Genomic DNA, 10,163 nt, shown 5'->3' on the forward strand with positions numbered 1-10,163 from the left:
AACCAGGAAGGGAGGACTGCCAACACACAAACACATTTGGTGGGACACTGGAAGAAGCAGGACAAGGCCGCGTGTGAGCGATCTCTGTCCTGACTGACAGCTCATGAGGGTTAAGTTTCCATCAGAAAGCAAGGCAAAGAGAAAAGAGTTTCCAGCTTCCGCAGCCATCGAGACCAAGGGGTGCAGGAACTCCTGGAGTCCTCAGCCCCACCCTTCTCCTCACTACAGAGAACAGTTAGGGGTAGTTTTTCTCATTGGTAGATGATACTTTTCCAAATGGCAGGAAATGAGTTGGGGGGAGAAGGGAGAGGGAGAGCGAGCTGAAAATAATCCAGCAGTTGCTGCCCTGAAACTCTCCGACATGAAATCTATACGGAGGGCAACACTGCCTGGGAACAGCAAAAATTACTCTGAGGCACTTTTCTGCCAACCCCAGGACATGGCCACAAGGAAGCATGCACGGTTCTACAGCCCCTGGATAAATACAAGTCCTTTATTCCTGATTACTAGAACAGCAATATGCGTGACATGCTCTAAAGGTTATACGATAGGGCATATTATTCGCGGCTGCAACCTTCTCCAGATGCACGGGCTTGAATCCCTAGAATTCCCAGAAGTGCGCTGGACAGCCACATGACACCAAGGCAGATCTTTAATCCATTCAGGGAAACATTATCCTGGCCGGGGGGCAACTGGCAGCAGAGGGAATCTGGGATGACAGACAAAGGAGACGCTTCCTCCCAGGTCGCCAGCTACACCACAGCTAAGTTCAGCCTGACAAAACATATGATGGAACTCAAAACTTTACAAGCAGATAGCAATTATTTTTATTCAGATACATCCTGCAATATTACTACTTGCCCAGGTAAACACAAAGCAAGTTGGTGCTTAGACAAAATAATGCTTACTCCATCTGGCTTTCAAGCCAATTCTTCCTTTAAAACAGGAAGAATCTGAGTATTGAACAAGCTATCAATTGCTTTGTTAGGCATTATTCAATATAAATATGGCTTTGTAGAAAAGAATAGTAACATTTGACTCCAGACTAGCTGCACTATAATCCTAACATCTTATACCCTGGGTTCGGCTGAGGTTAGCCAGTTAACATCAAGCATACACTAAAAGACTTCTACTATAAAGACACATTTTTGGCCCGTTGTTACTCTTTCTGGCTGCATTTTAAAGACCAAGAATTCAAACTGTGTTCTCATCTCCTGCATTTCAGAACGGCAGCTTAAACGGTAGGAATCATACATACAAATGGCAGGAGCCACTCTGCTTCGGAGGAAAATTGCTTTATATAAATATTGCAGAGCAGCTCACCAGTACATTTCATCAAATAAATAAATATTGCATTGCTTCCAGCCTATTGTTGGGAGACAATCTGGAATGTCGCTTTTGGCCACAAGAAGTCCACTGTCAAGCACTGAAGGCTTCCAGAGGCTGGGGTCTCAGCATTTTCTTGGCAGCAATAATGGTGTTCTTCATGAGCATAGCAACAGTCATGGGGCCAACCCCACCAGGGACAGGGGTGATGTAACTGGCTTTCTGCTTGACTCCTGAGGAAGGGGAGGAAAGGAGAAACGGAGCACTTAGAAGACAGGATCTAAGAAAGCCGCTCATCTTGGAAATGAGTTCCCCATTAACAGAGTAGCAAGGAGGCTCCATCCTCCTGCAACTGGCCACCCCTTTTCAAAATGTCCCTTAGCTTTTTTTAACTGCACAGAAACTCAAGATCAGGCTCCTTACGATAAATGCTCATACTTTACCTTCGGATGGTAATTGCCCTGAATTACTGAAATAAAATCACATACAGAACTCCACAATAACTTACCAGAACCCATAACCTACCAAATGCTTTTCCCAATAAATAGAGAGATGCAGGATAAAGTTTAAATTGTTGTACGCCACCCAGAGTTGCTTTGTGTGAGATGGGCGGCTATATAAATGAAATGATAGATAATAGGTAGATAGGTAGAGAGAGAGAGAGAGAAAAAGAAGGAAAGAAGAAAGGAAGAAAAAGAATGAATTACAGATTCTGGGGGCAAAGTATTAACTAGGGAGCTATATTAGCCACCAAATTCATTTCCTGCCATTTGGAAAAGCGTTGAGGTTGTCCAAAGGTAATGTCAGGTTCAGCCCAAAGAACTCCAAGAGACAACGCAAATACAGTTCTCTTGCGTTTATTAGCTTCAACCTCGAGACAGAATCTCCCCAGACTGAACCCAAGTTCCCAAGCCAGCCACCCACAACACCATGAATTCCTTAGGGAGGTGCCAGCCTCATCTTCTTGAACTTCCCACGCTCCCGCCGGGGGCTAAGAACACGCTTATCTCCCTGAGCCTGGCCTTCGTAAGTCCATGCCATCACAGGTAAGCCTCCTCGCTTGTTCAAAACTACCACCTAACTTCTCCACGGGAGTGGGGATGCAGTGGCAGGTGACGTTATAGCTCCAGTCACAGACACTGGACCCCCCCTTGTCAGAATGCAGCTACAAATCTTCAATCAACGAGGGATTTAGACCTTACAAATCAATTCCATACCTTCAAAATCCACATCTCCAACAAGCTTTGGCTTGGCAGTAACGGGATCCTGGATTCTATTTATGCCAACATCAATTACGGCAGCGCCTTCTTTGATCATGTCAGCAGTAATCAGATTGGGAATGCCTGAAAGTTAACAAAACAGCAGCTAATGTAAGAAGGTGCCACCGGAGTTCATCGAGCTCACCGAGCTGACAGGGAGATGCTCCCTGAGCGAAGCCCAGAGCTGTGCCCAGGCCTTTGGCTCGCCCCCCCGCCCGCATCACTCTCCAGAACGCGGAAAAGCCCCTGCAGGGTTATTCGCGGCCTCGCCACTCCGGGGGTCGACGGCTTCCCCTGAGGAGGCCCTCTTTTCAATCTTCTTTCCCAACAAGCCACTCGGATCTTACCTGCAGCTGCAACCACGATGTCGGCAAGGATTGTGTGCTGCTTGAGCTGCTCTTTCGGAGTGTAGCGGTGAGAAATTGTTACTGTTGCGTCCCCTAAATAATAATAGTAACACTAACGTGAGAACAATTCGCTCTGGACCTGTTACGCAGCCATCCAAAGCAGAAATGGGTGAAACAGTATTCACTAGAGATCCTGAAAGTTTTGAAAACAACTTGCTAAACTCCTGCATCATAATTACTAGCAGCAGCACCAGAATAGGTCCTAAAATGAATGAATCTGGGATGCCTTTTGGGCCGAAAGGACCACAGATCCGTCCTGCTCAAAACAACGCGTAGGCTAAGCATTCTAGCTCTTTACAGGAAGCCCCTTCGATCAGGCTACAGTTGATGGATCTCATGGTCTCACTAAAGAAAACAAAATGCTTGCCCAGCCCTGGGAAGACAACTGATCTCCTGAGATAAGGGAGTGGGCAAATCACCGCCTGCAGGAAGGCGCTCCCAGAGAGATGGCAGAATTCCCACCCCCGCCATTCACCTTCACCCTCCTGTTTAGAGGGCCCTTGCTTCCAAGATCCCAGCACCTCGGAAGCACAACAGAGCAAATACACAGCTCACTGCTCTCCCTGCCCACCCGGGTCCCTAGGCTGCCGGGTGGCTCCGTGGCCATCTCGCGCCCCCTGAAACATGCCTCCGTGTGCCACAATGCCCCAAGAGGACACGCAAATCTCAACCTTCCACCCCTCGAGTCTCGGCAAAGCCAAGCCACCAACCCATCCGGAGACCAGCTGGACCCTCACCTCCTGGGCGCTCGTGCCGTCCGTCCGTGTGGAGAAGCATTGCAATGGGCATGCCGACGTTCTTTGACCGCCCGGCCACCACAACGTTCTTGCCCAGAGTTGGGATCCCTGAAATGCAGCACACAAAAGCCCTGTCAGAGAAGCTGGGGACTTTTCCCAGGAACTTCCACCACCAAGAGGATTTGCACCCAGCTCCTACCTGTCCTCTTGATGATCTCCCACACGCCCCAAGGTGTGGCAGGCAACATAGAATATTGGTCCAAGCACATGCGGCCTACGTTCACCACATGGAAGCCATCCACATCCTTTTCAGGGTTCACTGCATTGCAGATCTTTCGCTCATCAATATGGTCTGCAGGAAAGGGGAGACTCTCAGCGCAAGGGATTCCACGTGTCCGACCATAAAATGGGGCAGTCCAAGGGTGGCATGGGCAAGGAGCGAGGGGAGCTAGCAGCAAGTGAGACCCTTCGAGAGGACTGCAGACTGCCAACTGATGATGGGAATTAATCTGTTGGGGGTTACTGTGCAAAGCGCAATCAACTGGACTGGCAAAACTCAGAAGCAACGGGTTGCCTCGCAGCCTTACAGTTCAGCTTGGTTTACTCCAAAGATCAGGGGCATCCAGTGAGATTCCCTCCCCCCAAAGCCCAACCCTTGCTCACCTGGTAAAGGAAGCTGCACAAGCAAGCCATCGACATTTGCATCGTGGTTGAGCTTGACAATTAAATCAAGCAGCTCCTCTTCTGTGACAGAGGCTGGTTTTAGGATTGTTTCACTGCTAATTCCTGCAAGGAATAAATGCAACGTAAGAAGCCGGAAGTTACTCGAAACAGCCTCTCCGTGTGCCGGTTACTGTGGCCCAGAACGGAAGAGGCCAGCGTTCGGAACACCTCTTGGCAGCTGTCCAGGATCCTACTTCAGGACTGCAACCCTAGCCACTGCAGCCACGTCCAGCAGCCACGGGAACAACCGAGAAGGCAGCCCTGCTGAATGCCCAGCCCTGCCGCAGGTCCCGTTCTCATCTGCCACGAAGCGCCCAAGTGCCTGAAACCACCTATCCAATCGCTAAATTCTGCGCCCAGGCCATAAAGCTTTGCTATGCTCAGTCCCACCACCACCGACACTGGTGATTCCCTTAGCTGAGATTTACGCGGCGTTTGGTCGTTTATGATCTAGGCTTGGACTGTCATAAAATGTTTGCTTGTTGTACTTGATAATAATGCCGCGGCTGGAGGAGCTGCCGGTCCCCAAGAGGAAGGGGCCGGATGAGCCCCTGGAAGACAAGTGCGTCCCTTCCCGGCCTTCAGAACAGCCAACAGCCGTGCTGGAGCAAGCGCTGCCTGGCAGAAGCCCAGAGGGAAGGCGCAGGCCGCCCCTGTTCCCGCAGCTAAGAATAGCCTCGACAGCTTGCTGGGAAAGGTGATTCAGGCAAACTCACCCACGTCGGCTGCTGCTCGGGTCTTGTTCAGCACGTACGAGTGGCTGGCGGGATTTTCTCCCACGAGAACAACGCTGAGGTGGGGCCTTTTGTGGCCAGCAGCAACCCACTGCTCCACTTCGTGGCAGGCTTCTTGCCTAATCTGCCGGGCCAGCTTCTGTCCAGAAATGACAATCGCTTCGTTCCTGCAAAGGAGAAGCTTCTCAGACTTCAGCTATTGGTCCTGCCTCAGTTTCCCTAAGCAGCCCAGGCCATTCGCGCACACCATCCCCAGTTGACAAATGAACAAATGCACCCAGCGCGCAAAGAGAGGTTCCCCGCCGGAGGCCACAGACAGCACCCAGGCCAAGAAGGTGGCCGCCGAGAGGATGAGGCAACTTCAGAACTGAGCCCCGAGCCGGGCGCTCTGAGCCCAGATGCCCAGAACCTTCCCGCTCGCCCTGTGAGACGCCACGTTCCACGGACACACGCAGCAGAGGGGATGGGAGGCCAAAATCTTTGCTTCCTCCTGCTACTGCACACTTCCTCTTTAATTTCCTGGCTTCCATCATATGTCGCTGTCGCTACACTTCATACAGGCATTTTAAGCAGAGCCGTTGCTCTTTTGGCGTTATCCTGCTTTCCCCACCAAGCGCCCTCTCTGACCAGCGCTCGGACGGTGCTGCTGTGCAGTCCGGCGGCTCCTGAACAGCAGAGGACGGGGCTCCTCCGTCCAGGAGGACTGCCGGAAACCCCGTCCTGTTACCCGCGACCTCGCTTGCCCGTTGCTGGGGGCAGCCGGTGCGCCCACCCCGCTGCAAAAAGCGCGCACGGCAGGCGACGTCCCCCCCCCAAGAGCGACGAAGGCGGCCGGATGGCAGCGCGCGCGCCCCGAACGCGCAAGCAGGTTCCCGACGCTGTGGCGCACGGCGGCTCCCTGCCCCGACCGATAAGGCTTCCGAGGACGCGGGAAAAGATGCGCCTGCGCGTCCTCGCGGGGGGAATCCGAGGCTGGGCGCGCTGCCCAGGGCGCGGAGCTCTGGACGGGATCCGGGCTGGACTACAGCACCCATCAGCCGGGGCAAAGGCTCGAGCGTGGCTCAGAACCACCATCCGCCGAGAGCCGCCTCCCTCCGGGTCCTCCCGGGCGGACCGGCGCGGGGTTCTCCCTGCCTACCCCGTCCCGCCGCTGCTGCCCTTGCTCCTCTCCGCCGGGCCGAGCCGGGCCTCCCTCCCCCTCCTCCCCCCTGCGCAAGCCGATGCAAGCAGCCCGCAAGATTTCATCAGCCTGCAGCGCAGCGACCCGCCGCTGGGGGACCCGGCGCCCGGCGCGCTCCCCGCCTCCGCGAGCCCAGTGCAGCTTCCTCCTCCTCCTCCTCCTCCTCCTCCCCGGGAGCGCAGTCGCCGAGGGGAAGCTGTGCCTGGGGAGCCCCGGGCAGCGCCCTCGGGTATACTGCGCCCGGCCTCGGAGGCTCCCCCAGCGGAGCCCAAATAGCATCCCCTTCGCTCACCTGGGAGCCGTCAGGTGGAGCCGGCGCGCGGCCCTCGGTAGGTGCCGGCAGCCGCAGCAGCCGCCCCCGCCCAAAGCAGCCCGGGCCGAGACCCGGAGGAGCAAGCGCGGGTACCCCAGAGGCGCCATGCCGCACCGCGCAGCAGCTGCACGCAGAGGAAGTGGCTGCGGGGCGCCGAGCCGCGCCCTATAAAGACCCCGGCGGGCGGCCCCGCCCGCCGCGGCGCCATTGGCTGGAGTGCAGAGGGGCGGGCAGGCGGGCGGGCGATGACGACGGCGAGGCGCGCGGCCATTGGCGAAGGGAAGAACTGGCGCGGCCGGGCCCGACGGGGGCAGGGGTGGGCCGAAGCGACCGCCGTGGAGCCTGATTGGCGAAGCCCTGGCTCGCCGGCCCGAGCCTACGCTGGCAGGTAGACTGCCCCTGCCCCGGAGGCCCCTAAGGATATCCCCGCGCGCGTCGCCGCCGAGCCCTCGGCAGGGCGCCTGGAACCGGGTGGGACCCCTCGACGCCGCAAGTTTCTCGCAACTGACTAACCTGAAAGAGTTTGCTGAGACCGCCTCTGTACAAATCTGCGCTGACTTCTAGTGTCGCTACGCTCTTTTCAAAATGCGAAACGACAGTTGTTTTGCAATCTGCTCTAAAATCTCCCGGATATCTGTTTAAATGACTGTAATCCCTCAGCCGTTCTTCCCCTTCCGAAAAAAGGGCCAAGATTTGCCTCCCTCCAAGAGGCCCTGAAGATAATACCGTATATAAATGTTAGCCCTACCGATCAAGTAACCAGTATTACAAATAGCAGTTCAAAGTGGAAACATCCTGGAAAATTACATGATGAACTAAGAATTGCACCAAAAACGGTAACTTTCCAAATTTGGTATTACTTGAAAATCTTTGTTTAAAAAAAGAAGCTAATTTAAATTTTGACAACAGGTATCAGCAATCCATTGTTGCAGACCAGATAACGCCTTCCAAATCCTTCTAGCCAGAACCGGTCCCAGAAGTCCATAACTGGTGATGTCATGATAAATTCAAAACATTGGAAATACAGCTAAGGAGGACATAGGTATCTTTATCACACAAGTGATCGACACAAGATGGTAACAATTTTCTTGACTTTAGTCCTAAATATGGCAAGAATAGGTCAAATCCAATAATAGGACAAGTCCAGACTTCACGCAGCTCCTAAACTGCATCTCCAGCAACAGGGTAATTGCACTGTCATTATTAAACGTTCTCGGAGATATCCCATACACTCAGTTTACTAATTTTAAGATCAAGGAAGCTAACGTCTCATCCTTTGAAACAACCTTTTACTATTTACCTGTGTTATCCCATATGGTGCTTGTCAGTTTCATGAACTCCTAATAAAAATGGTGACTGGTTTGAAGCGGCAGCTGATTCTTCCCAAACTGCCAACAATGTAGGTTTTAGCACCAGCTGCGGCATCTGGATCAAACTGCTGAATTCACAAGTGCTCAGGCTGGATACTCTCCCCAAAAGCACTCTGGGATCAATCAGATGTTGTCATTCTACGAACATGTTAAGAGACATTTCCTCAGCACCCTGTTGACCAAAGTAATACAGTCACGAGAGGCCCAGTTTAGCTAGAAATCAACCTTTTAAACTGGAATTATTTCATAAATGGTCAAAATTGCACCTGTAATCCAGTACTTTCCATATCCTGCAGCAGTGGTGGCATTCTGTCTGATCCCCGCAATGCATCTGGGGTCAGCAGGCATTCCTTGGCTGTATTTCCAGAAGCTGAAGGCAGATCCTCTTCATTGCCAAAGGAATCGTACCTCCTTTTCCGCAGACAGCAAGCAGCTGGTAAGCTATATCTTCCCTTTTATACTGGAAGCATGTAAAGAAGCCCTTTATGCGGTTCTCATCTACCAATCTCAGCTTCTTCTTAACTTGTTTTGACAAGAATTCCACCATGCCTGAGGAAAGCTTCACAAGCATGAATACTCGTCCCTGGGAGGCAGCTGCATCTCTCCTCCGCTGTTCCACTGAAAAGCAGCAGCCAAGCATCGTCCCAACTGAGATCCCAGCAGAACTAGGGGGGAGGAAGCCAGGGACCTCGCTAAGGCTGGAACTACTGTGATCCAGCAATATCTGTAGGCCTTGCCCCAGTCCCAGTTTGACTCACAACACCCATATCTAAAGCATTATGGATTAAAACCCGCATTCCCAAACCTATTGTCCTGCAATCATATTGGACTTCCAACCTCCTAATTCCAGCCAGCAAGGTCACTGGCTGAGATTATCAGACCTGAAATCCAACTAATCTGGATTGAATTACACTATTGTTCTCAGGGTCCTAATTGTCATCATTCAAATTGTGAAGGAAAACATAAGAAAGCCTGTCAGGCAATACGTTTTGAGGAAAACGGATTGTTTGGCCCAGATGACTTTGTTTTGACAAACACTCTTCTGAAACGGATTATAGCCTCTCCTGCCAGCAAGGGAGAGCTCTGGAGACTGGGGGCGGGAAAATTACAGATAAAATCAAAGGGACTCTGATAGCAAAATATCAAAGGAAGATCCTTTTCTCATGGTACAAAGGGCCCGATGTGTTTTGCAATTCCACCCTCTATCTTTCATGTCCCCCAACCCCAGTGTTTTCTTGTGATCTCAACATTTCTAGAAAATTTACATCTTTAGCTGAAAGTCAACGTATTGCCTGCTGAACCTAATCTGCTGGTTTCACAGCCACACTTTTGCCGGGCAGCTGTGCTCTGGGTCCAGAAGAGCCCGGGCTAATTCCAACGAGTTGCACAGACTGAGTGTCAGATAAGGGAAACCAGACCAGATATAAGTAGAAGCTGAAGCCAATAAAGAGGCATCGCCTGGCTAACTCCATCGAGCTGATATAAATGACAAAGATCCCATAAACGCTGCAGTGTAAAATACACTTAATAGTTACAAAAAGAAAAGCTCTCTCTCGCGCTCTCTCTCTCTCTCTCTCTCTCTCTCCCCAGCAAAAGTAAAACATGATTTAGGACCATGCTGGAGGCTTTTGTTCAGTGTTAGGGTTAGGGTTAGTCACTCTGCAGTGAGATGGGCGGTGACAAATTTGAAATATAAATAAAATAAATTATTCCACAAGTAGTCATGTTATTGGCACAATGACCTTCTACAAAAACACAGTGGTATGATTCAGTCCTTCCACATAACAAAGAAGTGGAACAGTGTTTGGGTGAGTGTTTACAGGCTTGGAAGTGAGTGGGATGCATTCAGCTGGGAGAGCTCTGCTTTACGAGGGGTTGCAGATCACGAAAACCATGCCTCCATTCAAGTGCCTGTGAGTACAGCTCTGCCCCAGACTCTCAGATGATTTCCCTCAGGTGGCAGCCACGCCTGTAGCCAGTAACCTCCTCTGTGAGTGACTAGGAGGGTGCAATTTCTCCTCCTCCACTTTCAAACTCTGCAGGGGGAAGGGGAGAGATCTATTCACACTGCACTACGTTTCCCTCTCAAAATATGGACCCTGTGTAAAGTTTAC

The 10,163-nt window shown here is 51.8% G+C and overlaps 1 protein-coding gene across 1 annotated transcript; it reads right to left on the minus strand.

Moving 5' to 3' along the window:
• Positions 1-479: 479 nt before the first annotated feature.
• On the minus strand, positions 480-7,109 carry MTHFD2 (methylenetetrahydrofolate dehydrogenase (NADP+ dependent) 2, methenyltetrahydrofolate cyclohydrolase). The gene is made up of 8 exons (XM_088152056.1): positions 6,659-7,109; positions 5,169-5,353; positions 4,393-4,515; positions 3,929-4,081; positions 3,730-3,837; positions 2,933-3,025; positions 2,544-2,669; positions 480-1,559 (listed from the first exon to the last, which is right to left on the minus strand). Exons 1-8 carry the CDS (start codon positions 6,784-6,786, stop codon positions 1,420-1,422), a joined length of 1,056 nt encoding a protein of 351 aa, XP_088008182.1. The 5' UTR covers positions 6,787-7,109; the 3' UTR covers positions 480-1,419.
• Between the last annotated feature and the right edge of the window lie 3,054 nt (positions 7,110-10,163).

The sequence above is a fragment of the Python bivittatus genome, unplaced genomic scaffold (genome assembly GCF_059951505.1).
Source record: "Python bivittatus isolate LINGU-HERP-01145 unplaced genomic scaffold, Pbiv_v1 ctg000680_np1212, whole genome shotgun sequence".
NCBI lineage: Eukaryota > Metazoa > Chordata > Lepidosauria > Squamata > Pythonidae > Python > Python bivittatus.